Below are 26,834 nucleotides of genomic sequence, written 5' to 3'. Positions count from 1 at the left end.
GCGAATGTACGTGAGGTTGGAGGTCCATGCATTTTGCTGTCACAGCACCTGCTGATTCCCTATCCTGAGGTTTGAAGTAGTGCCATTAGACACCAGGTGACCTTCTGGGCTTGGTCCTTAGTCTTGAGTGACCCTCACCTTTGCCCACAGAGGCCTGGTACAAGGTCCATTCTGATTTCAGAGCCAACTCCTCAGAAGTAGAACTGTGGCTCAAGTGGTAGAGTGTCAGCCTTGAGCAAAAAAATCAATGAAAAGTACCAGGCCATGAGTTCAAGCCTCAGTACTGGCACAAAAACAAACAAACACAAAAAGTCTACTCCCCACACTGTGGTTGACATTGTAGGTCTTTGGAAAGAATTTGGGTCTAGCCTGGTGGGTTTGTCACCTTCATGTGAACTTCCCAACAGACTTCAGGTTTTGTTGTGTGGGACAAGCAGGATGGTCAGAGTGATGTGCTGTGTTGTGCTTTCTTGGTGCAGGTACTTTGTGCTGGATTTTGAGACTGGAATCCTACAATATTTTGTGAATGAGCAAAGCAAACACCAGAAGCCACGAGGAGTCCTGTCTTTATCTGGAGCCATTGTGTCTTTGAGCGACGAAGCTCCCCACATGCTGGTTGTATATGCTGCCAGTGGAGAGATGTATAAGCTGAGAGGTGAGTGCTTCAGGGGGCTTCCGGCAGGCCTCCTGGGTCCCTTCATAGGTGCTGTTCCATCCCTCCTTTCTGTTTGTCCTCCTTCCTTCTCTATCTCCTTCTCTTCTACCCTCTCCCTTTACCTTCTTTTTTTTGTTCAAAGCTAGCACTCTACCACTTGAGCTGTACTTCTACTTCCAGCATTTTGCTGGCTAATTGGAGATGAGAGTTTTTGATTTTTCTGCCTGGTTGGGTTTCAATCTGTATTCCCAGATCTTGGCCTCCTGAGTAGCTAGGATTATAGGCATGAGCCACCAGGTCCTGGCCTCATTTCAAATTCAGTTGTAATATTCAATGTATGCATGTGAAAAATGGAACCCGGTAAGTTGGGGGCATGGGTGGGATGGAGAGAGATGAGGAAGAATAATGAAAGGGATGACATTGATCAAGATGCATTGCACTCATAAACTGACAGGTTGAACCAAAACTCCTTTGTATAACTACTTAAAGATATTTAAAAATCATCTTTATTACTTTGCTAGGGTTTGGAGGATGCTGGTGGAATGGTTACTGCCCTTCTTAACATCCCAGAGGAGGTGGCGTTGACATTAGGAATTGCTTGTTTTGATGAACTGATAAATTAATGATAGAGGAAGAGGAGGGATGGCACAGGTGACTGAGCCAGGAGGATTTTTAGAATTTACTCAGTATATGTTATTTTTGACCTTCACTGCTTGTGGGGCTGTGCAATAAGGACTTTTAAGGCTTAGAGTATCTTTACACATACTCCTCTCCCCCACCCCCCACCTACCGCCAGAGTTTTTCTAGAACCCTTTCAAGTCTTGTTCAATCTGTGGTAGAGGTAAGGTCTGCTGAGCGGCCAGCTGGCATGAACTTCCTTTTGGATACTTTTGTCTTCCCTGTGCCCTCTTAAAAGTGATGTTTGATGACATCCTTGGAAATGAAGCTGACAGTTGAGAGAGTCTAGCGTTCATCTGGGCACGTCCATCTCCCAGAAATGCCAGATTGCCTTGTAAATGCACTGTGATTTGATTGCTCAGTCATTCTTTCAAGATTCTGTTACAGCTGCATTGTCATGATTCTGCCAGTTTTCGTCTAATGATATACAAAGCAGTCAAAATTCAAATATACAGTGCATGCATATGCACACACAGCATGTGCACATAATCCATGTTGTTTACTACGGTCTAAACAACCTGGGCTTTAGTAAGTATTGGGGGCAGTTCATAGTTCTGCCTTTTTGTTTTCCTTTTGTGTCAATACTGGGACTTGAACCCAGGGCCTTGTGCTCTTGCTTGGCTTTTTTGCTCCAGGCAGGTGCTCTCTCATTTGAGCCACGCTCAAATGCCACGGATATTTCTGACTTTTTGCTAGTTAATTGGACATCAGAATCTCTCAGATTCCTGCTAGAGCTGGTTTTGACCTGTGATACTTAGATCTCAGCCTCCTGAGTAGCTGATTATAGGAGTGAGTGACCAGTGACTGGAAATTCTGCCTTTTTACAGAACATTTTTCTAAGTGAAAGCTAAGTACCACAAGATAACACCTTCTTACCTGTCCTGAGCGCTGCCATTGCCCCCACAAGACAGCACCTTCTCACCTGTCCTGAGCACTGCCATTGCCCCCACAAGGCTGCACTGAGGGTCTGGGCCCCCCTTTCCCTCCACTTCTTACTTGCTCCCCTGCCCGAATCTGCCACTCAGAGAGGGAATAAGATAATGTTTCTTTACTGTCTCTGTACAAATCCTATATCAGAATCTATAAAATAGTCCAAAAGCCTTTGAAATAAAAATGCCTTGGGTTGAAGAAGAAAGAGTTTTGATTTTTCCGGACATGTGTTAAGATCCACATTCTCTTTTGAGACTCACATAGCATGCCTTCCAGCTGGCTAGATTTATGTGGTCCTTGCTTTTGCTTTGCTGTTTATTGCTTAATAAATTGTCAGAGTAGAAACAATAGCAGGTGAAAACCTTAATGGCACTTCTCGCCTGTGGTTTTTAAAATGACACAAGCCCATATGAAAGAAAAATCTAAGCTATTTGAAAATTGAGCCCTCTCATTTCACATTGAGTTGTTAATATTCTGTGGATTGTTAAAACTCCTAGTTTTTGTAAAGGGCAATTTTAATAGCAAACATAAAATTTTTATTAGCCGAATGAAACAGTCACAAGGGCTAAATTTAGCCCCAAGTTCTCAGCTACGTAAGAGCTGGGACCTTTCTCCATGTTCACTGCTTCCCCTTGGCCCCATCCTCTGGGAACTGGCAGTCTGTTTTCTCTTCCTACACCTCCTCTTCCACGTCATGACAGGCAGCTGTGGGGAGTGCTTGGATGCTAAGTCTTTGGGTAGTAGTACTTCCTTTGCTTTCTGAAGTTAATCCTTCACTCCCTGTCTTACACTGTCTTTATCATTTTCACAACGGAACTCTGGACAGATCAGTTTGGATTTGAAAGAGCCAGCCATCCCATGTCTTAAATGAACCTGAGCCAAGAATTTCCCATTTGCTAGCTCTAGATTTCTTCCCCTGAAAGGTTAATTGCAGCCAGATTTCATTAACAAATTACACTTTGGTCTAGGTAAGCAAGAATAATTTCCATGGGAATCTTTTTTACATTTATGTAGCTAGTATGATATTTATGCAATCACTGATAACTTGATGATTGAGATTGTATTAGCACTAGTTACATGTCCATGATATTGAACCACTTTTTTCTTTTTTTTTTTGCCAGTCCTGGGGCTTGGACTCAGGGCTTGAGCACTGTCCCCAGCTTCTTTCTGCTCAAGGCTAGCACTCTACCACTTGAGCCACAGAGCCACTTCTGGCTTTTTCTATATATGTGGTGCTGAGGAATCGAACCCAGAGTTTCATGTATGTGAGGCAAGTACTGTACCTCTAGGCCATGTTCCCAGCCCATGTCCATGATATTTAAGAATAATTTTATATGTATTGAGAGACTGAATATAGATGGAAGAATATGATTATGTAAGTGACTTGGACTTCTTGTCCTGGGAACTCCCCCCTCTTTCCCTCCCTTCCTCCCTCCCTCCCTTTTCCCCCCACCCCTTTCATTCTTTGTGCCAATATTAGGGCTTAAACTCGGCATCTGTGGCCTGTCCCTTAGCTTTTTTACCCAAGGCTGGTGGTCTGCCACTTGAGCCACAGCTCCACTTCTGGCTCTTTTTGGTGGTTATAATTAACTAAGAATCTCATTAATCTGTCTTCTCATGCCTAGGGTGGCTTTGAACCATGATCTTCAGATCTTAGCTTCCTGAGTTGCTAGAATTACACACATGAGCTACCAGCACCCAGTTGTGGGAAAAATTTGGGTAGTTTGAAGGTAGCATTTGGTTCTTTCTCTGTGTTATCATCAAGGAACGCATATTATAATGATAATTCAAGAGAACATTTGGTTTGTAAATGCTCAAACTCCCCAGCCCAACTCTGGATCACAAAAGGCTCTAGATCAACTTGTACCTCTATCCCCATACTAGCCATACCAGCTAGGGTGTCTTTTTTTTTTTTTTCTTCTTAAAGCAGAAATGACTTTTTCAAAGGATATTAAAAAAATCGACAAAAATTGTTTTTATAACAATCATTTCAGAATTGATTTTCAATGTGGTACAAGAGGGAATTTGGGAGGGAGATGGTGTCTAATTCAGCTCTTGGTTCTGGCTACTTGAGAACACTGATAGCATTTACCTTCCCTCCCCTGCCTCCCTCTCAATCCCTAGGCTCCTACCCTGTCAGGTGGTGTAGAAAGCTGTATTTGGGAAAAATCTCTGAAAGCATTTCTTTTTCTGTGTTCTTCATTGTAGCTGCAGATGCAAAAGAGAAACAGTTTTGGGTGACTCAGCTTCGAGCTTGCGCCAAATTCCACATGGAAATGAATTCAAAGGTAAGTGACTCTGGTAGGAAGGAGGCATCCAAGTCACCTGAGTGGCTCCTTTCAGCCCGAGCCTTCTGGTAAGATGCTTTTCATGTTACCTGCTGTTGAGAAACTCATTCTTGTCAAAGGAGAGCAATGGGGTGTTCTTATAGGCGGACTGCAGAGGCCTGCAGGTAGAGCCAGTCCTGTTGCTTTTCAATGTGGATGCAGACCACTGTTAAGTAGCCTGCCAAGTAGCTTGAGCTGCCGACTTCATGTGGAGGTAGAACAGTTGTATGTACAATCCCCGTGCTCCAGTTGTTGTCAATGATGCTTCAGTAAACTGTGACCTCAGACTAATCATGTTCTCTGTGTGCATTGTGTGAAAGGTTCTCTGGGAATTTTGTCTTTACTTGTTTCCCAGTATCTTGCAGATCTTGTGTTAGATATGTGGGGGAGAGGAGGTGAGTTTTTTCATGGATTATCAAAGATGTTCAGTCACTGAAATACAGGACTATTACAGAATGCTCCACTTTAGAGCAGCAGTTACTTGTTGAATTAACAGTGGAAAAGCTCTCTCTTTTATTTTGTTGATTCACATTTATTTATTGAATCCAGTTGCTTCCCCCTCCTCCCCATATTACTTATATCTGATAGAGCCACACTTCAAACTTCAATAATCCCATATACAATAGTACCTGCTTCTTGGCTCAGAGCCTGGGGTGAGATGTCTTACTTATACCTAGCTGTTCCATCTCCAAATACAACACCAAATCCTTTTCTCACAATGACATTTCCTTTGGACTATACTGGGGATTGAATTTAGGGCCTTCATTCTTTCTAGGCCAGTATTCTACACTTGTGCCACACCCCCAGACTCCCTTTTCCTTGGCATGCTGTGGACAGTTCCATTTATTTATGATGTCTCTTTGGGTTTGTGCTGAGGCGACTCTGCAGGGACAGTAGGAAGGGTCTTTCTTCTAAAGCTTTCCATCTCTGATCTTGTTTATTTTCTGTGAATGATGGTAGCTCTGGAATTTGCACATATCTATGCATGGCAGTTTGGCCCACCCTTCCTTTTGGTGCCACTGCTGGGGCTTGAACTCAGAGCCTTGTGCTGCTCTTGCTTGGCTTTTTCACTTAAGGCTGCCACTCTACTACTTTTGGCTTTTTTTTTTTCATTTTGTTTTGTTTTTTGCCAGTCCTGGGGCTTGAACTCAGGGCCTGAGCACTGTCCCCGGCTTCTTTTTGCTCAAGGCTAGCACTCTACCACTTGAGCCACAGCACCACTTCTGGCTTTTTCTATATATGTGGTGCTGAGGAATCGAATCCAGGGCTTCATGTATACGAGGTGAGCACTTCACCACTAGGCCATATTCCTAGCCCCTGCTTTTGGCTTTTTTGCTGTTTAATTGGACATAAGAGTCTCATGAATCTGTCTTCTCATGCTGCCTTTGAACCAGGATTGTCAGATCTCAGCTTCCTGAATAGCTTTGATTATAGTTGTGAGCCACTGTGCTTGGCTCCCCCATCCCAATATGTATACATCTGGGTTTATGTTAGTTTTGTTACATGGCCGGGTGGTGCTCCCAGAAATGGATGGCAGTGGTTTCTTGAAGTCGTCTATTGATGGACCTGTTTGATTCTTTCCTTTTTTTTTTTTGGCTGGTCCTGGGGCTTGAACTCAGGGCCTGGGCACTGTCTTTGAGCTTCTTTTGTTCAAGGCTAGTGCTCTATCACTTAGGCACAGCTCTACTTCCGGCTTTTTTTATTGGAATTGAGAGTCTCACAGATTTTCCTGCCTGTGCTGGCTTTCAATCATAATCCTCAGATCTCAGCCTCCTGAGTAGCTAGGATTACAGGTGTGAGCCACTGACACTGTTTTTTTCTTTTCTATTTGTTGTTCTTAATCAACATACTGTACTAAACATTGTTACTGAAACACTGTTATACTTCTAGGTGTATATCTACAGTGATATTGCTAGAGCATAGAATATATTATCCTCAGAGTTTTCCTAGAAATTACTAAATTGTCTTCTAAAAAAATTTCCCTTCTTTGGATTTCACTAATTTTGTATGTAGGCGTTCCTTTTCTCTTCCTCCTAATTGTGGGTATTATCAACATTAGATTCTGTATATCACAGATGCCATTATTTTTACTTCCATTTCTGAACTCATGCTTGTATAACTATCCTCACATGTTTATTGGTGTCTTGTAATTTTTATTGCTTTTTTTTTTATTGGAGAGTGAAGCCAGGTGCTTTGCATGTGAAGAATTCACTCTACCACTGAGTTCTACCTCAGCCCACCTATGTTTATTGTAGGTGAACTGTTACTGTCCTTCACATGTTTTCCTATTGGGTTTATTTTCTGTTTGTGGTTTGCAGTAACTCCTTGTTTGTGAAAGATACATATATATGTAGTATATACGTATGTATATACATGTGATATTTTTATATTTCTAGTGTAGATTTTTTTCTACTTGGCTATATTTTGAGTTTGAAATAATTTTTTTTTGCTACTTGGAACATTGTTTTTTTATGGTTAAGTTTATGAATGTTTTCATTTTTGATTTTTGGTTCTGTATCATGTTTAAGATCTTCTCTTGGTCCTAAACTATAAAAACATTCTTTAGGACTGGGGATATTGCCTAGTGGCAAGAGTGCTTGCCTCATATACATGAAGCCCTGGGTTCGATTCCCCAGCACCACATATATAGAAAATGGCCAAAAGTGGCACTGTGGCTCAAGTGGCAGAGTGCTAGCCTTGAGCAAAAGGAAGCCAGGGACAGTGCTCAGGCCCTGAGTTCAAGGCCCAGGACTGGCAAAAAAAAATTCTTTAGTGTTTTTTTTTGTTGTTGTTGTTATGAATTTGTGATTATGCTTAAGTCTTTGACTCATCTGAAATTTGTTTTTGGAGTGGGTATTGAAGTTGCTTAGCCAACTGAGTGCCTTGGTGTTCTGATGAATCACTGTAGAGAAGTGAATGCACCCTAGAATCAGGGAAAGAAGAATGTGCAACAGGGCACTGGTGGCTCACACCTGTAATCCTAGCTACTTGAGAGGCTGAGACTGGTTGATCTTCGCTTGTGGCCAACTTAGGCAGTTATGATGGCACTGTGCTTACTGCTTTAGTAACACTGGGGCTTAGATTAGGAGGATCATGGGTCCAGGCCAGCCTTGGCAGAAAAGTCCATGAGACTCCCATCTAGTCTGAAGAAGCTGGATATGATGGCTCAAATTTGCCTTCCCAGTTATGGTGGGATATGATAAATGGGAGGACCCCAAGATCAAGTGCACAAAGGAAGTGAGTCTATCTCAAAAGTAACTAGTGAAAATAAAGGCTAGATGTATAGTTCTGTGGTAGAATGCTTGCCTGGTGAGTGTGAAACCTGAGCTCAGAACACAAACACTGGCCGGTGGGGAAAGGAGAATTTGATTTTTCTGGTATATTCTCTGGTTAGTTTTGATATTACTGGTTAATCTATGAGTAATAGGCACAAAGAACTGGAGTTGAATTTACTACTATTCTCCTTTGCATGACAATAAGAAGTTTTATGCTGTGAGCATTCCTTGGAATTCTGTGGGCATGTTATGAGGGCTGCCTGGCAGAAGTCAGTAAGTCAGAGTAGAAGTTTGCTGTCTTATTTAGTTAGCTGCATGACCAATGCTTAACTAGCACAGTGGTTGTAGGAATATATGCTAAGCCTTCTCCTCTTTCTCTCTAGCAGATTAAATCTCCCCAGTAGGCTGTCTCAAGGTCTTACTGCTGCCCATAACACTTTTTTTAATATTAAAAATTGTTCTTTCAGAAATTATATTTCATTGCTTTAGAGGGGTAAAATATTCTTCCTTTACATTGTCAAAAATGGTAGACTATTGCTTAGTTCCCTGTGAATAGGTCACGTTTATTGATATAGTGAGTTATGAAGGCAGTGATGCATTCAGCCATGCTACCACTTCCATAATCACAATTTTACCTCCTCCTCCTTCCAAGTGTTCTTTGATCTTACCCATTTTGGTCAGTCTCCCTTGGCAACTGTAATTATTGACTAGTTTTCTGGCTGTAGTTTTGCCTTTTCTAGAATGTTCTATAGATGGAGCTACACAGCATTTCATGGCAGACTTGTTTTACTTATAGAACTCCTCCAGAATTTTATCCATGAAGAAAATGCTTTGTCTTTAAGAAAGTCTATTTGAAATGTAAGTTTCTGGCTGTCTGGCCCTGCTTCCTGGGGCTTACACATGGGGAAGCCCCAATGAAGAGCCCTTGGAGCTTGAGACCGGCTTAGCTTTTCATCATTGTGACAAAATACCTGAGGAACACATCTAAAAGGAAGAAAGGTTTCATTCATTCCATGGTTTTAGAGGTATAATTCGGTTTTAGAGATTTCATTTAGCCTGTTCATTTGGCCTCATGACTGTGTGTTTTGTGGCAAGGCAGAGCGTCATGGAGGGGATGGGAGTGTAGCTGCTGCCTGGAGACAGCCGGGAAGCAGAGGAGAGGAAGAGGGATGTCCACGTACACCTCCTAGTTCCCACATGCCCCATGCCCTCCCAGTCACACCAGTGGATTAATCCACTGATGTCTAGTCATTCTTGTCCCAGGAACAAAATTATTTATTCATTTATTTTGTGCCAGTCCTAGGGCTTGAACTCAAGGCCTGGGTGGTGTCTCTGAGCTCTTATTTATTTATTTATTTTTGGCTCAAGGCTAGTGCTCTCTACTACTTGAGCCACAGCTCCACTTCTGGTTTTTTGGTGATTAATTGGACATAAGAGTCTCATTGATAATCCTACCTGGGTTACCTGTGAACTGTCATCTGAGCTCAGCTTCCTGAGTAGCTAACATTACAGGTGTGTGTCACTGTTGCCCCGCTCCCCAGTCACTTCTTCTTCTTCTTTTTTTTTTTTTTGGCCAGTCCTGGGGCTTGGACTCAGGGCCTGAGCACTGTCCCTGGCTTCTTTTTGCTCAAGGCTAGCACTCTGCCACTTAAGCCACAGTGCCACTTCTGGCCCTTTTCTGTATATGTGGTTCTGGGGAATTGAACCCAGGGCCTCATGTATACGAGGCAAGCACTCTTGCCACTAGGCCATATCCCCAGCCCCCCAGTCACTTCTTAAAAGCTCATCATCTGGAAGCCACACCTTTAACACATGGGCCTTTAAGGGACATTTCAGCTTCAAACCACACCTGGGTACAGCTTGGATCTTCTGGTTTTCTGCTCTTGTCTCACAGGTGCTTGTAGGAGTGCCATGGGCCTCTTTCTGCTTCTGGATGGGCAGAGGTTCATCTGTGCTTCTCCTGCCATTTGAGGGGCAGCGGCCAGGTTTTAGAGTCAGACCATTAGGACATCCAGATAGCCAACTTTCCATGAACCAGGTGTCTTGTTTTCATCACTGTCAACAGTGAAGCAACTTAGAACTGCCTAGCTAGGAGAGTATCAAGAAAGCCTAGAACCATCCTCAAGTGGATAAATGTACTTTCAGCGTTCAATTGAAAGGGAGGCAACTTATCTTGTTTCAGGGCAGGGATGCCAGTGGATGTGATAATCACTGAGGTGGGTGAGGAGCTGTCCTGTGGGCAAAAGTACTGCTAGTTAATACTTTGTACATCCAGAAGCATAGTTCTTTTTGTTTTCTCTTATTTTCTTTTCTAAAAATTAATTTACTTAAAACAAACAAAAATTTATTTATTGTCAACGTGATGTACAAAAGGGATACAGTTTCATACATAAGGCAGTGAGTACATTTCTTATCCAACTTGTTACCTCTTCCTTCACTTTTATCCTTCCCCCCCTCTCCAATCCCCTCCCTTCCTTGAGTTGTATAGTTGGTTTACAGCATATTGTCTTGTAAGTATTGCTGTTGTATTGGTTCACCTTTTACCTTTTGTCTCTCCATTTTGATGTTCCCTTCTCTTATTTTCTTTATGACAGTACTGGGGCTTGAGCTCTGGGCTTGGGTGCTGTTTTTTTTAGCCTTTTTGCTCAAGGGCTCTACCACTTGAGCAACAGCTCTACTCCTGGTTCTTTGACAGTTAATTAGAAATGAGTCCCATGGACCTTCCTGCCTGGCTTGGCTTCAAACCATGATCCTCAGATCTTCAACATCCTGAGTAGCTAGGATTGCAAATGTGAGCCACTATAGTTTGGTCAAGATCATATTTCTTTTCTTTTTGCCAGTCTTGGGACTTGAACTCTGGGCAGGGTGCTGTCCCTGAGCTCTTTTGCTGAAGGCTAGCACTCTACCACTTGAGCCACAGCACTACTTCTGGCTTTTTCTGTGATTAATTGGAGATAAGAATCTCATGGACTTTCCTGGCCAGGCTGGATTTGAATCGTGGTCCTCACATCTCAGCCTCCGGAGTAGCTGGCTTGGATCTTCTTTCTTTTTACTGAAGTCCCATGAGGGAGGTTGATATTACCTCTGTTTTGCTGTATTAGGAGACAGGCCCAATGAACTTAAATGATGGACTCAAAACCACTGATGAAGTGACTGAGCTCATGAGTGAGCCTGTCTTCCATTAGAAAGGTCCAGACTTACCAGTGACCATGAGCCCCATGTCAACTCAAGTCATGGAGGAGACAGCTGTGTAGGAGGATTTCTGATTTTTCTAAGTTATCTAAGGAAACTTTCTCTTTTTAAATTGCTCTTCTAAATTGATTCTTTTTATTTTTTTGGCTTGAGGAAGCAATTTTAATTTTCACTGTGAGTCAGAATACATAAGTCATATAATTGAACAAATTTTTTATACAAAGTATTAACACCTAAATACAATCTTGTTTCTAACATGAAATAAAATCATATGTACATAGTTTTATACTCATAAGGTTAAGTGTGTTAAATTAAAAGTTATACCAACAATAAGAACCATTAATGGAGCAAATGCAACTAAAATGAAGATACTCTTAGATTTCCATGATTTATCAAGCATCAAAAGCCACCAATCTTTTAGTCCTTTTCTTGTACATTATTCTGTATCCACATTCTCTGCATCTGATTGGATCTCTGGATTTTATTTCACTTTTGGTGTGACACTCTCCACAGATATATATTATGGGCTGCTGCTTTAGGGGCTGAATGTCCTTCTGGGTGTCCATTGCTAGTCCACAGAGCACAGAGCAAAACTTCAGGCCGTGAAGTGCAACGTGCTATGTGTAACTGTAGCTTCTATTATTGATGATCTTCTTGTATCCTCTTCCTGTGGTTGTACCTACACTATCTCTGTATCTTATCTGAGTATATTGGAAACCGTGTATACTGGTATTAGAACTAGGATATTGAAAGGGAATAACAAAATTGAGAGACAAAGGGTAAAAAAAAGATAGACAACTACAAAAGCAATACTTGCAAACCTGTTTGGTGTAAATGAACTGAACAATTCATGGGGAGGGGGAAAGGGAAAGGGGGAGGGGGGAGTGAGGGATGAGGTAACAAACAGTACAAGAAATGTATCCAATGCCTAATGTATGAAACTATAACCCCCGATAATAAAAAAAAATAAAAACACACAAAAAAAGAAACTTCACTCCAAGCTCGTTGATCTCCCATGTCGTCTCAAAGTCCTAAATTGATTCTTATTGTGTGTGTGTGTGTGTGTGTGTGTGTGTGTGTATGTATATGTATTGTTATAGGAGGTGAGCCAGAGGTGAGCGTTTGGGGCTGTTTTTCATGAATATTAAATGAACAGCATCAGCTGACCATGTCTGTGTCCCGACTCATGACCTGTATTGTGAGGTAAAGGGTAAAAGGACAGACAGGAAGTTTGCTCTCTGCCAGTTATAGGCTGAGCATATTTATTCCTTCTGATCTCTTGTCTCCTCTTTGAAGTGGTGACAAGAACTATTGCCAAGGTGATCACATGGCTTGTGCAGAGCAGATCAAGTAAGAGCAGGCTGAGTGGGAGAGCCCCTGGGTAGAGAGTCCCTGGAGGGGAGATTCTGGGATTCAGATGCCATGGTTTGCAGGAAAGCTGCAGATCCCTCCCTGCCTTTGGTGCTTTTGCAAAGCCTCCAGGAAAGCATGTTTGCTTTTTAATTCATTTATGGTTATGTTTCAGAGGCCTCATTTTCTCTAGTGGTCACATCAAAGAGCTCAGGGACATTCAAAACTGAGGAACTGAAGATCTGAATTTTAAGTATTATTATTAATTTATTTATTTTTCTATTACTAGGGCTTAAACTCAAGACCTGGGTGCTGTTTCTTAGCTTTTTTCACTTAAGGCTGGCGATCTACCACTTGATTTCACACCTCTAATTAGAGATAAGAGTCTATGGATTTTCCTGCCCAGGCTGGCTTTAAACAACAATCTTCAATTCTCAGCCTGCCCAGTAGCTAGGATTACAGGAGTGAGCCATAGTTCCTGGCTAAAATGGTATTTATTAATCATCTTGGTAGTATGAGGGATCCAACTCAGGGCCTTGGATTTACTAGGCAAGTGCTTTCCCACTTGAGCCATGTTCCTAAGTCCCAAGTTTTATTTACTTTGATTATTTTAATTTTTCATTGTTTGATGACATGGGGGATAATAGTTTCAGAAGCTTTGTCCTTAAGCCTTTTTACAAAATTGGAACAAAGGAGAATTGGAGTCCTTTAGCACCTACTATTTTGGAAGGGCTGTGCCTACCCCAAATTAACATTCTGGAACTGTAACCCTGAGGGTGATGGAATGAGAATTGGGAGCTTTAGGGGGTGACCCAGACATTGAAGTTCCGGTCAGTAGTTAATACTCTTTTAGGAGTGGTTCCAGAAGCTCTCTCTTCCCTTCTGACATGTTAGGACACAGCCAAAAAGTTCCACCTTGGAGGAAGAGGCTCTCACCTCAGTTAGAAACTGATCTATAGACACCTTCATGTTGGACTTTGTAGCTTCGACAACTGGGAGAACCTGAGGTTCTGTTGTTTATAAGCTAGCCAGTCTATGGCCTTAACATACCCAGTCATTTCATTACTTCTGGATGGTTCTATATTGTTGAGAGGCATTAAATGTGCTTTGTTGTACCACAGAAGTATTCAGTGTCACTTAGAATACCTAAAATAATTCTGAGGATTACATCACAGAGTTATCAGCAGTGATCTTTGTGGATGAGAGATCTTTGTGGAGCTTCGCACTGATGGCTCCCACCTGTGATCCTAGCTACTCAGGAAGCTGAGATGCAGGGGATTATGGTTAGAAGCCAGCCTGGACAGTTAACTAAAAAACCTAGGCTGGAGTCGTGACTTAACTGGTAGATCACCAGCCAAGCAGGCAAACCATGTTATCATGAAGCCCTGAGTTCAAACCCCAGGACTGAAAAAACAATAATAAAATAATCAAATTGGGTACTGTTTGGAGTGGAATAACGTATATGCCTTCATTGTTAGCATAAATATTTGACTATTAGCATAGTTTGTGTTAAAGTAGTTGGTGTAGGAGATAGGGCAGGAGATAGGGTGGGGATTTAAAACCCTGTTCCCACATGGTTTTAGAAGCCCACAGGTAGTTCCTGGAAGGTAGGTGCTTCTGCTGTGCTGTACCTTAGCCAGGACCACAGAGTCATGTGTCTTACCCCCTGGCAAGCATGCGGGAAGGTAGATTCCTTGTCTGAGAGGGACAATAAGACAGTAGTTTTGCATCTTTCCTCCTCTAGCTGCCCACTGAACATACCACTGATTCCACATCTGTACTTCCCTCCACCTGGTATGACATACACACCTTGAATTCCTTGCAGCAGCCTACACACTCCCTGCACCTCCAGGTAAAGTTTCTGAATGTCCCTTTGTAGCAGTGTCTGCCCCCAATAGTTGGGTCCCTTGACTCAACTACTCTTGTGCACTTAACCAAGCTGGTAAGGTCGTTGGCCAGGTGACCTCACGCAGCCCTGGGAACATGCTCTCCTGGGTCAGGACACATGTGAGATCAACCAGCCATAGCCATTTGTCCAGCAGCTTCATTACTCTTCAGCTTCTTCCTCAACATCTAGTGCTCCCTCATGTTGATTGATCAGTGGGGTTACCAGGTGTTGTGGCTAAAACAGGGGAGTGTCTTATTGGCAGCTGTCACTGCGAGGCTGTATATCTGTGAGCAGCTCCCTGTGGCTACTCAGTGAGATAGGGCTGTAAGAAGCCTCACATAATTGATAAGCAACTGTCATTCTACTAAGGGTGGAAAGAAAAAGCTTATGATTTGGACATTTTTTGATTACTTATACATATATCCCCCGAAATTCAGCAGCTTTCATTGCTCATTCAAGACCTCCTAAGACTTATAATGAATTTTAAATCCTCTATTAGATATCATATTTTCCCTGACTAAATCTGCCTAAGACTTTATCCTAGAATTTGCATTTAAATTTAGAATTTCCTAGCAAGGGTAGCGAGCCTGAACTATAGACCAGTCTGATCTAAACTTAGTTGTTTTCAAACTCTTTGCACAGATGAACATCCTCATGGACTCCTGTTATCCTAGGTGTGGCCATCACTGTTCACTGTTGGTGAGGAGGTCAAAGGTGAGAGGCTGGACCACTAGAGCCCAATGTATGATAGGATGCAATCAGGCTGGGGGCTCTGTGAACCAGCCAAAGATTTCAAATATAATGAGAATTAGAAACTATGACAGGTATCTCAATCATTTACCTTTTCTTACTGAATTTATCCATCAATGCGGGAAAAATCTGCTGCATTTTCTCTGTTGTTACATGGGTAAAACACCAATAAAGACTTCTCTATTTTCTCAACTTCCCTTCTGGATCTAGTGAAGAGCACATCAAGGAATGAGGGTTTGGAGAAGACTTAGGGAATAGTAAGTAGCTCACTGAGAGATGAAACACATTAGAGAGCTGTGGTTGTAGCTCAGTGATAGAGTCTTGCCTAGCACATGTAAAGGCCTTGAGCTCCATCTGTAGCACCACAAACAAAACCCAAACCACTGTGGATGTCCCAGCATTGTTCTAAGAAACAGGCCTTTTATCATACTCAGTCATGTTATCTCCAGGCATCTACCTATTCCTTTGTTGTCTGAGGCAGAAACAGATTGTTGTGGCTGAAGGTCTGCTGAATATTCATCAACTAGAATTATTGATGCATCTCCCACAGTGCTTGTGTGAAAGACAGAGTGGATACCCTTTATGGACACGTAGCATCCTAAACCAAAGCCCCAACCTGTACTTTCTCATTGGTGGCACATGGCTCTTGGTTTGTTGGCTCTCTATCCTGTCTTCTGCATGTACTCATTTGGTATTCTAGATGAGTTGGCTAGCACACTGTGTTTTCCTGCTTCCTCCCTTGTGTGAGCTGTTCCTCCACCGCCTCTTCTCTCTGTGCCACATTGAAGTCTTAGGTTCCCCTGGGTGTCTTGTGACCTCCTGGCCAGAGAGGACCTGTGTGTGTGAGCATGTCTTTCCACAGGGATTGTGTGTCCTTGGAGGCCCTGTCAAGTGACTGTAGGAGGAATCCACTTGATGTGTGTGAAGCACTGGGTACTTGTTGATGTTGCTATTCTTAGTATTGGGATTTTTATTCTTGATATTGATGTTAATCATTATAGTTATGTTATTTGTGATGATGTCAGATTCAACTTAGTATATTTCATTTTCCTATCAAGTATTAGGTAATAAGATTTTGGGTTTTTTTTGAGTGCTGATCCTGGTGCTTGAATTCAGAGTCTGGGTGCTATTTTTGAGCTTTTTTGCTCTACTAGCACTCTACTTTTGGCCTTATTTTAAATGGTTACTCAGAGAGAAGTGTATCATAAACTTTTTTGCCTGGGCAGACTTTGCATCACAGTTATCAGCTCTCAGTCTCCTGAGTAGCTAGGATTACAGGTATGAGCTGCCAGTACCTGTCTGATGACTATTTTGTTGTTGTTGTTGGTGGTGGTGGTCACGGGGCCAGAAGTCAGGGCTTGGATGCCATCCTTGAGGATTTTTGTTCAAGGCTATGGCTCTACCACTTTGAGCCACAGCTCTGCTTCCAGTGTTTTGGTGGTTAATTGGAGACAAAAGTCACATGGACTTTTCTGCCTGGGCTGGCTTTGAACTCTGATCCTCAAATCTCAGCCTCCTGAGTAGCTAGGCTTACCAGAGCACGGCTTCATGATTGCTTTTATATGTAGAAAGTGATTAGCTTCTGGCAAGTGGGAATCAGGAGTAAAATTAAAATAAACGTTATTTTTTCCCTTAATGCTGGGATTTTAAAGTCAAAGCTTCCTGCTTGGTAACCAAGCACTTGGTACTTTTTTTTTTTTCTCTGTCCAATAGGCCTTGAATTCTGGGCCTGGGCACTTGTCCCTGAGCTTTTGTGCTCAAGACTAGCACTCTGCCACTTCCATCACAGAACCACTTCGAGTTTTCTGGTGGTGAGTTGGAGATAAGAGTCTCAAAGGCTTTCCTGCCCGGGCTGGCTTTGAATTGCGGTCCTCAGAGCTGAGTAGTTAAGATTACAGGTATGAGCTACCAGTTCCTGGCATCCTCTCAGTCCTTCTTGATTGATTTTTTTTCTTCAGATAGTGTATTGCATTTTTGCCTGGGTTGGCCTTAGATCTTGATCATCTACCTACATGTTTTGCATAGCTGGGACTATAGATATGCAAGTAGCTAGGTGAGCTTGGCATCTCATTGCTGCTGAGCCTTATGCCCACTACACTTGTTTTTTGTTATAGCATCTTAATAATGTTTTTCCCAGGCTGGCCTTAACTGCAGTTCTCCTATGTATACCTCTCAGGTAGCTGGGATTATGGGTGTGACCCACTGACATTTTTTTTAAGCAAACAAGAAATTACCAATCCTAAGAAACATATTTTTGAGACAGTGAAATATGAATAAGTGGCATCTACCAATACATTTATATATTGGAGCCTTAGGGACTTTCTGCCAAGATAGGCCTGAAACTGTTTCTTCCAATCTGAGCTTCCCACACAGCTAGGATAACAGGTACCTGCCACCACACCCAGCTATTTTTGCTTGGGCTGCTCTCAAACCATAACCCTCTCATTCTTGCCCTCCTAAGTAAGCTAAGAAGGTGTTAGCTGCTGCTGCCTGGCTTGTTTTTTTCTTTCTCATACAGGCATGCAAGTCCATTCTAGATTCTAGATGCAAGATCTTTGCCAGGTTTAAAATTTGCAGATACTTTCTCATATTCTGTGGGTTGGCTTTTTATTTCTCCATCTTTTTTGGCAGGAGCAAAATCTTTTAGAACAAATGAAGTTCCCAGTATAGGGAATTGGGTCAGAAGACCTAGCTTCCAGTTTGGCTGGGACCACACACAAACCCACTAATTAGCTGTGTTGTCTTAAGTGACTTAGTAAGAGTAATCTCTCTGTCTCAGTTTCCATGTGGGCAAGTTAGGGACAGTAATGATATCATCTCTACAGGGTTGTTAGGATTAAGTGATATCACATATGTGACAAATAGCAGTTGTTTTTGTAGCACAGACTCAATCGGCACTGCCTGAACATCTATGTCACATGTGACTCAATTTTTCACCTGGGACCCAAAGCAGATAATTGAGAGTAGTAGCCCAGAATCACCCTGAAACTGTGATTGTAATCATGTTGGACTCTCCCTCCGAAAGGTTTGATAGACCGTACAAATATTTACATTCCTCCTGCTTAAGAAAGCTCCAGGCAATTCTGACTTAACCAGTCTGGCATTGTCAGGCCTTAGGGTATTGATAGAATGCTTGCCTAATATTCACAAAGGCCCTGGGCTTTGATCCCTGGCACTGCAAACAAAACAAGACAAAAATCCCACAAAATGAAACTAAAGTCATTGGCAGTATTCATGTTGTGTGTTTGATTTACTTCCTGAGGGTCTGTGTATTGATGCCCAGTGTCCTTGGCTGTGGAGTAGACAATATTTGGTTCAAATGAACCTAGTAGTGCCAATCTTGGGGCAAGTGACACTGTATAGAAGAGATGAATTGATAAGAGGATTGAATTATGCATTGTGGTGAGGATTACATGAGATCTAGTCTCCAGAACTGAACACTAAATTTCTGCATTGGAGTAATGGAGGCTTGGAGAACGCAGTAATAGAGGCTTGGAGAATGCTGTTTAGTCAGGTCTCACCAGGTTTTCTCAGTCAGGTTTTCCTTGGGAAGCAGCCAGTACCAAGCTGCCTAAGACAAGAAGTGTCCCACTTCCAAACAGGCTATTATTTCTGGTGGACAACTAAGTCTCTTAGGAATCAGAGAAGTTTTTATCCTTTTGTTTGTGCTAGTACTGCAGCTTGAACTCAGGGTCTCGAGGTCTTACTTGGCTTTTTCGCTCAGTGTTGGCCCTCTACCACTTAAGACACACCTTCACTTCTTTTTTTCATTCTTGTTGTGAATTGGAGATAAGAGTCTCACAGACATTTCTGCTGTAGCTGGCTTTGAATTGCAATCCTCAGGTCTCAGCCTTCTGAGTAGCTAGGAATACATGTGAGAACCACCAGCACCCAGCTGAAATTTTTTAAGCAACCAGAGTTACTGAAATTAATGAAAAAGTTAAATGAGTGGAATGACATAGTATCATGGAACCAATCAATGCATACAAGTATAGAGATATTTGTATGTGCATATACACTTGATCTTTGAAAATACACATGGCCTGATCACTTTAGACAGGAGAAGAGAAGGTTGGGGATTTAGAGTTGAGCTAAAGTAAGGATTTATAAAGATTATATATATATACACACACACATACTATGTTTTTTGATACTCTGAAATTTTCACCTTGTATATCAGTTATAAATGTAGTAAGTTGCACATTTAAAAGTGTGTTTATTCAAGTGGTTAAGATTTAAGTTTGTAAAAAACTTTTGAAAAATGTGAAGCTGCTCAGTGCTATTCAGGAAACTGAGATCTAAGGATTATGGTTCAAAGCCAGCCCAAGAAATCAAAGTCCATGTGGCTCTTATCTCCAATTAACCACTAGAAAAGCTGGAAGTGGAGCTAAGGCTCAAGTGGTAGAACATCAGCCTTGAGGGGAAAAAAAATGAAGGGACAGCTCCCAGGTTCTGAGTTCAAGCCCCAATTCTGGCACAGAAAGTAAAAGCCAAACAACAAAATGTAGTGAGGCAGTTTGCTTAGCCCCTCCTGGTGTGTTGTGTTTTTTTTCAGGGAAATATTCCTTGGGGTCACTAAGGAGCCTGCTTTTCACTGTGATCTCCACTGTGAGGTCTTTAAACATTGATGGTATCTAATAATTTCAAATTCTTGTCATTTCTGAGTAGGCTTCTATTCTGGTCACTCCAAATTGATTTTGCTTGTTAAGGTTGGAAGTGTTTAAGGTTTCATGTTGCTGTCTTCTCCTTATTTGAACTGAGTAGTGATTAATGATGAATGTGGGGTAACTTCTTCCTTGGCTGAGGCCTTCCTTGGTGGTGGCCTGGGTGGCCAACCAGCAGAACCAGACTCCACCCAGGGCCTGCAAGTGGAGCTTCATTGCCACAAGGCAGCAGGTGGAATGCCACCCAGGCTGAAGGGGCTTGGTGAATGTGCCCATGTGAAATCCTACGTGTGTCTGAAAGTCAATTCATATAGCATACTCCATCATATTCCTGCTGCGTGCTGATTCCTTATACCTGTAATCCTAGCTATGTAGGAGGCTGAGATCTAACCATTGTGGTTTGAAGTCAGCTCAGGCACACAAATCAGAGAGACTCTTATGTGTGCATTCTTCAGTTCAGCTAGAAGTGGAGCCATGGCTCGAGTGAAAAAGCAAAGGGATAGGTGCCAGGCCATGAGTTCAAGTTTCTATAATGGTGCAAGTGCATGTGTGCTTGCTGTCTCTCTGTCTCTGTGTCTATGTCTTTGTCTCTGTCTCTGTCTCTTTCTCTCTCTCTCTCTCTCTCTCTCTCTCTCTCTCTCTCTCTCTCTCTCTCACTAAGCCACCACAAAACCTAATTTCTTTCTGCAGTTGTGTTAAATACCAATGTGTACTTTGTCTCCTATAGAACCCCGATATAGAGTGCTGGCTTGAGTTCAAGAGTCACAGGGTAATTCCTATCTGTTTTTCTTGTTTTTGGGTCCCATGCTATGCTGAGTGAAGGTTTAATAATCTCCCAGTAAGTAAAGCTAAGCAGGCTTATCTGTGGATTTACTCTCCCCCTAGCTCTGTCTTGTTGTGTCTGCTGTTGAGCAATTTTACTTTCATGTGTATTATGCTCAGTGTTATTTGTCTTCTAGAATTTTTCAGATAATTACCTTTTGGGTACTTAAAACTTAAGTGTGAAACATCAACCTCCTAAACCTATCATCAAATTAAGTAAATAAAACACAATTTAAGAACAGTTTTTATTAAAACAATAAAGTTTAGTGGCTTTTTTATTATCTTAATAAAGTATAACAATTTTGCCTACCTTCTCAAATATAATTTTAAAATTTGGCTGGCTGCCTTGCCCAAGATGAAAGTATTAGCCTTTCCCAGGAAGATTGTGTTAGGTCAAGGAGACCTTTATGTTTTAAAATTTCATATATTAAAAAAATATATATGTATATGTGCTAGTCTTGGGGCTTGGATTTTCAGGGCCTGGGCATTGTTTCTGTGCTTTTATTTTTAAGTCGAGTGTTTTACCTCTTGAGACACAACTCCACCTCCAGCTTTTGGTGGTTAACTGGAGATAAGACTCTCATAGATTTTCCTGCCTAGGCTGGCTTTGAACATCCTCAAATCTCCTCCTCCTGAGAAGCTAGGATTACAGGAGGCGACTGACTTTGGTGGTGGTGGTGGTGTGTGTATTTAGCTGAACAAAGCAGAAGGAACTGAGTGGTTTTCTGGGAGTTAGAGAACAGGGAAAGAGGAGGCATTGTGTGTTTAGGCTGGCAGGGAGCTAAGTCCCAAACACTGGTTTGGGAAAGTAGCTGTATAACAAAGTCTCGGAAAGGAAGACCCGAGTAGGCCAGCCTTTAACCATATATAATATGTATGTATATATAAATATATATATATATAAACTATATTATGAAAGAAAAGGAGGACACTGGAAAGTTAGTGCAGCATTTTGTGGCTTGTATTCATAAACTTGCTTGTGGGATGGACAGCCTGTCCTATCTGTCTTTCCTTCTATTTGAGTTGCCTGCCAAGGTGGAAAACCTAGATCACAAGTGGTTTCTGGTACCAGGCACAGACTTTCCCATCCTCCTTTACCTGCGCTACAGATTTGATGCTCCTACTTCTTTACCCCATACTTTACCCAGTCATCTTCTGTGTTTTGTTTTTTTTTTACCACTCTGATAACTATCCCTGAAAACCCAGACAGATTATCAAGGGTTCCCTTTGGAGTTGGGATGCAGAGCATTTAGATGGAACCCTCAGTTCCATTAGGAGCTTGGTGCCTGCCTTCAGAATCTTTCTTTTCTCTGGCTCCTCAGGCCAGCTCAGCAACTGGCAAAGGTTGTTGATGCTGATACCAGTATTTGGGATATTTACTTCTCATTCATCTCCAGGCCAACTTTTCTTAATGGCTTCTTCCATCCCTCTTAAATACAGACACTTGACCCATCTGCAGATATCTTTGTCTAAAATGTCTTCTCTTGTTGACTTCATAGTAAGCATTTATAAACTGCCTACTTTCACAACTTTTAGCATAGAAAAGCGTCTACTTTTAAATTCCCTAATTCTCATTCTGTATTGATGTTAAAAAAAATCCAGCAGACAAAACCAGGAAAATCTTGTGGCTTGGAAATTGCATGTTCAAGTACTGCAGAAAGATGTTCTATAAAAAATAGTGCCCTGCATGTTGTTGACGGGTTTCTTTCCCATGTATCACCCCCAGCTGGGGTTTCTATGCCTGGCTAGTCTGTGAGGGACTGTCTGATCACTACCACTAGATGGCGGTACCACTACCAATGATGAGGACCCAGAATCTACAGACTGTTAAATGCTCCCAGGCAGGGAAGAGTCACCCATAATCCTACTTGATAAGGACTGTCTGTTTTTGCAAGTGAAGGAACTGAGGCTCAGAGAGGTTGCATGGTGCCATGGCTAGGGCCTGGCCCACATGAGACCTGAAGTTCCCCCTTGTTTGGCTCTTTTATCAAGGCTCTTCCATTCCCCTCAGCTGTTGGAAATGGTGTTTCAGCAAGGCTGTTGGGGTGGTTCTGCACTTGAAAGTTTGCTCTTGGGAAAAGCCCCATTCTCTCTGCCAGATGCAAGAGTCTATCCATCATGTATTTGAGACTCCCGGGCGTCTCCCCCAAGAAGTGATGCGGGGAAAGGTTGAAAGATGTTCTAGCAGCAAAGCACGGATATCTTTCGGTCTTTCTCCAGGCTCTGGGATCTGCATAAAGGTTGAAGGGTTTGGATTTTGGACCTGCTTTGCCAGGATTCTGCCCAAATCTCAGCACTCCTGGCATGTATTGATGCTAATGAGGCAAATCACATGCTTGTGGAGTTTTACTCCCAGGACCTAGTACAGAGACAGAGTACAGGACAGAGACTTAAGGGAGTGGTTGCTTGAGGCTGAAGTTTGGTAGCTGTGTGAGCTGTGCCAAGCCCAGCAGATTAGGCTAGGTTCTGGCTTGGGTGAGGGGTTTCCTTGCCCAACTTATGGGCTGTACCCACTCAGCCGTTGTGAGAACTGACAGTGGTGCCTCCTGCCTCATCCCACTGCAGGCAAATGCAGAAGGAAGCTCTTGCCGATTCCCTGCCCCCTGGTCTTCAAAGGTAAGTGATGGGAAGATGGTGCAGGGACATTTACACCCGAGCTTGTCTTTGTGTGTCTGGCCGAGGAAAAAGCACTTACCTGGCTTCTTCTAGGCATGGGCTCCTAGGGCGTGGGGGTTCTGTATGCCACGAGGCTCTAAATGCTCTCTTCTCACCGTGGTATGCCCAGCAAGAGGCCTGAGCTTCTAGGGGGCACCTCTTCAATATCTGATTTTTTGAAACAGAAAAGAATGCTAGTAGAGAATTGGTTGTGTTTTGAAACAAGACAAAAAAATAGACATATTTTCCATGGTGAAGTTTTTCTACAACTGTGTGTGTGTGTGTGTGTGTGTGTGTGTGTGTGTGTGTGTGTGTGTGTGTGTGTATACACACACATATGCCAGAATTGGGGCTTGAATTCAAGGCCTGGGCATTACTCCTTAGCTACTTTGCTCAAAGGCTGTTACTCTACCACTTGAGCTATACTGTACTTCTGGCTTTTTGCTGGTTAATCGGAGATATGAGTCTCTCAGATTTGTCTGCCAGGGTTGGCTTCAAATCTTGATCTTCAGATCTCAGCCTTCTGAGGAGCTAGCATTACAGGTGTGAGTTACTGGCACCCAACTTATCTTCAAATCTTGATTCTAATCATGGATTCCTGCTTTTATTGGTTGGTTTTGAAGCCAGTATCATATGCCTAGTGCTTTCCTCATGACTTCGTATGCCAAGTACTATACAGACACCATTAATGAGGCAGGGCGGCAGGCTTCGAATTCATGTGTTGTTCTAGTGGTTCTGCCATTGCCTTTGATGTTGAGCTAGTCTTTTTTTCTTTTTGGTGTATGTCTTACACTGTAACAATAGGTAACCCAAAACCTACCCTTCCCCTCCAGTATTTCACAGACATTTTATGGTATGTAAATACTTCCAGAGCGGCTTAGCCCAGGGTGCTTAGCCCAGTGGCAGTTAACATCGAAATTATAATGATGAATCATGTCATTGGTCGCCTTCCGTGCTGAAGGCATCATGCCGGCTCCCTGGGCAAACCCTGCAGCCAGTGTTTTGAGCACCTGTGGGAAGAGGAGTGGTAACCTTTTTCTTGCAGGCTTGTTTGAATTCGGAGTGCTACTGTAGAGAAACAACAGCCAGGGCCAGACTTGGGGACATTAGTAACTTTTTGCAGTCCGATTAAGTGCCTTGATTCAAAAAGGAAAAACAAGCTGGTCATCAGTGGCTCACACTTGTAATCCTAGCTATTCGAGAGGGTATCTCAGAATCATGGTTCAAAGCCAGCCTAGACAGAAAGGTCCCTGAGACTCTTATTCCAATTAATCACCAAAAAAGCCAGAAGTAAGAGATGTGGTAGAGCATCATCCTTGTGTGACAAAAGCTAAGGGAAAGCACCCAGGCCTGGAGTTTAAGCCCTAGTGCTAGCACCAAAAACAGTAACAGCAATAGCAAAGTAATAGTAAAAAACCTCACCCAGTACTATCTAGGACCATTACTATATATATGTTAGATGCTGGGCCGAACACCATGGCTGAGAAGGTGAATTCACATGGCCTGAAGCTGAGACAGTTCAGTGAGATTTGATAGCTAAGCCACTGTTCTACAACCCAGAGCAAGTGTTTCTGGTTGAACTCTAAACTCAGTGTTATGCAAGCCTGCAGCAGGGACCTGCCCGCTCCAACGGGAGCTGCAGACAAGGTCTGTGGAGTGGATTCTAGCAGGGAAAATGAGCCTGGCATATGTTCAGCAGACGACAGAGGTGAAGCCTATGTCCCAGAGGTCCAGAGTCTCAGGATTGGGAGAGTTAAGGAGTGAGGCCTAAGTTTAGGGAGGAGATAGGTGGGGCTCACAGATGTCACTGAAAGTCATGACCACGCCATGCCAGATAATTGCTTATGTCAGCACTGAGAAAGATAACCAGTCAGGCCCAGGAAGTTTTTCAACTTTTTTTTATTTTTTGAGGGGGCCAGTACTGGGGTTTGAACTTGGGGCCTTGTGCCTTGTTTTTACACTGGCCATTTTTAGCAAAGGGTCTCCTTTCCTGCCCAGGCATACACTCCAGCTTCCATCTGTCTATGTTAGGTTTCTCAGCATTGCTGGGATCACAGGCGCATGCCATTGTGTTCGCCTTCCTCCCAGCAACAGGGGCTCACAGACCACTGCTCTGGCTGGTTTGGTATTGCAGGCCTCCGGATCCCAGACACTGAAGTTTGGCAGGAGTCACTAATCAACTGTAGGAACACATAACTCTGGATTTGGTCTATATCACCATCAAGGATGTGATTAAATAAATAAGGGAGAAGGTGTACCTTCCTTCCCACTCTTCCTGAAATGAATGAGAAGTCTGATGAAACATTGGCCAGGCTTTCTGATGGCCTTGCATTCTTGGCTTTGACCAGAATGCCTTTCAGTTGTTCCTGTGCTGAACCTCAGCCCTGGGAGCAGAAGTTCTGTGAGAATCACATTCCGAGACATGGAGGCTGAGGGTCACTGAGCCATGGCTCAGCCATGGCTCTATCACTTCCCCAAGTAGTTGTTACTTGTGTCTTCACAGATTTCCTTTTTTTTTTTTTTTTGCTGGTCCTGGGGCTGAACTCTGAGCATGGGTGCTGTCCCTGAGTTTCTTTTTGTTCAAGGCTAGCATTCTACCTTTTGAGCTCAGTGCCACTTTCTGCTTTTTCTGTGATTAATTTTAGTAAGAGTCTCACACTCACAGACTTTCCTATCTAGGCTGGCTTTGAACCTGTATCCTCAGATGTCTCAGCCTCCTGAGTAGCTAGGATTACAAGCATGAGACTGGCTAAGATTTTCTATTTTGATTCAAAAAAATAACAACTGGTTCATTTGTTTGGAATGCTTCTTAGGTTTTGTTTGTTTTTATGCTGGTACTGGGGCTTGAACTCAGGACCTGGGAACTGTTCCTTAGCTATTTGCTCAAGGCTGGTGCTCTACTACTTGATCTGAGTCATACTTCAATTTTTTGTTGATTAATTGGAGACAAGAGTCTTTTGTATGTGTCTGTTCAGGCTGGCTTTGAACCTAGACCCTCAGATCTCACCCTCCTAAGTAGCTAAGTTTTATAGGTCTGAGCCCCCATTGCCTAGCTTGCCTCTCAGTTTTGATCCACTAGCCCTGCCCATATTAAAGGAAGTCACACCAGCCTTACCATAAACTATTTTGTTGGATGAATTGGACAGAGAGAGGTAGAATATCTTAGAATTATCTGTGGAGAACTGCCTGGTTCTTGGGTTTGGGTTTTTTTTTCTTTTTCTTGTCAGTCCTGGGCCTTGAGCTCAGGGCCTGAGCACTGACCCTGGCTTCTTTTTCCTCATGGCTATAGCATTGTACCACTTGAGCCACAGTGCCCCTTCTGGCCATTTTCTATATATGTGGTGCTGGGGAATCGAACCCAGGGCTTCATGTATACGAGGCGAGCACTCTTGCCACTAGGCCATATTCCCAGCCCCACTGCCTGGTTCTTGAGAGATTACTTTATCTTAAAAAAAAAAAAATGAAGAGGATGCTAGGCATTGGTGGCTATACCTATAATCCTAACTGCTCAGAAGGTTGAGATCTGAGAATTATGGTTCAAGGCCAGCCTAGGCAAGGAAGTCCCTGAGATTCTTTAAAAAAAATTGTGTATTCCCGTTCATTTTTTTTCCTTTATTGTAAAAGTGAAGTACAGTTTCATATGTAAGG

The 26,834-nt window shown here is 42.7% G+C and overlaps 2 protein-coding genes across 4 annotated transcripts in view; one reads left to right on the top strand and one right to left on the bottom strand.

Annotated features, from left to right (window-relative positions):
- Osbpl10 (oxysterol binding protein like 10) overlaps window positions 1–26,834 on the top strand; it is a 254,445-nt gene that overhangs the window by 82,521 nt on the left and 145,090 nt on the right. For all 3 annotated transcript variants that reach the window (XM_048348609.1, XM_048348608.1, XM_048348610.1), the window contains exons 2-3: window positions 480–655; window positions 4,472–4,551. In XM_048348609.1, coding sequence (XP_048204566.1) covers window positions 480–655; window positions 4,472–4,551 — 256 coding nt within the window. The remainder of the gene's footprint in view (window positions 1–479; window positions 656–4,471; window positions 4,552–26,834) is intronic.
- Window positions 11,202–11,623, bottom strand: LOC125353133 (DNA-directed RNA polymerases I, II, and III subunit RPABC4-like). The gene has a single exon (XM_048348612.1). It carries the CDS (start codon window positions 11,621–11,623, stop codon window positions 11,450–11,452), a length of 174 nt encoding a protein of 57 aa, XP_048204569.1. The 3' UTR covers window positions 11,202–11,449.

The sequence above is a fragment of the Perognathus longimembris genome, chromosome 6, assembly GCF_023159225.1.
Source record: "Perognathus longimembris pacificus isolate PPM17 chromosome 6, ASM2315922v1, whole genome shotgun sequence".
NCBI classification, from domain to species: Eukaryota; Metazoa; Chordata; class Mammalia; order Rodentia; family Heteromyidae; genus Perognathus; species Perognathus longimembris.
Note: the sequence above shows the minus strand (reverse complement) of the source record. Positions and strands in the feature narration are given on the sequence as shown.

What these genes read in the sequence shown, in the direction of transcription:
- LOC125353133 (XM_048348612.1), bottom strand. Translation starts at nt 11,623, where the DNA reads ATGGACACCCAGAAGGACATTCAGCCCCTAAAGCAGCAGCCCATAATA.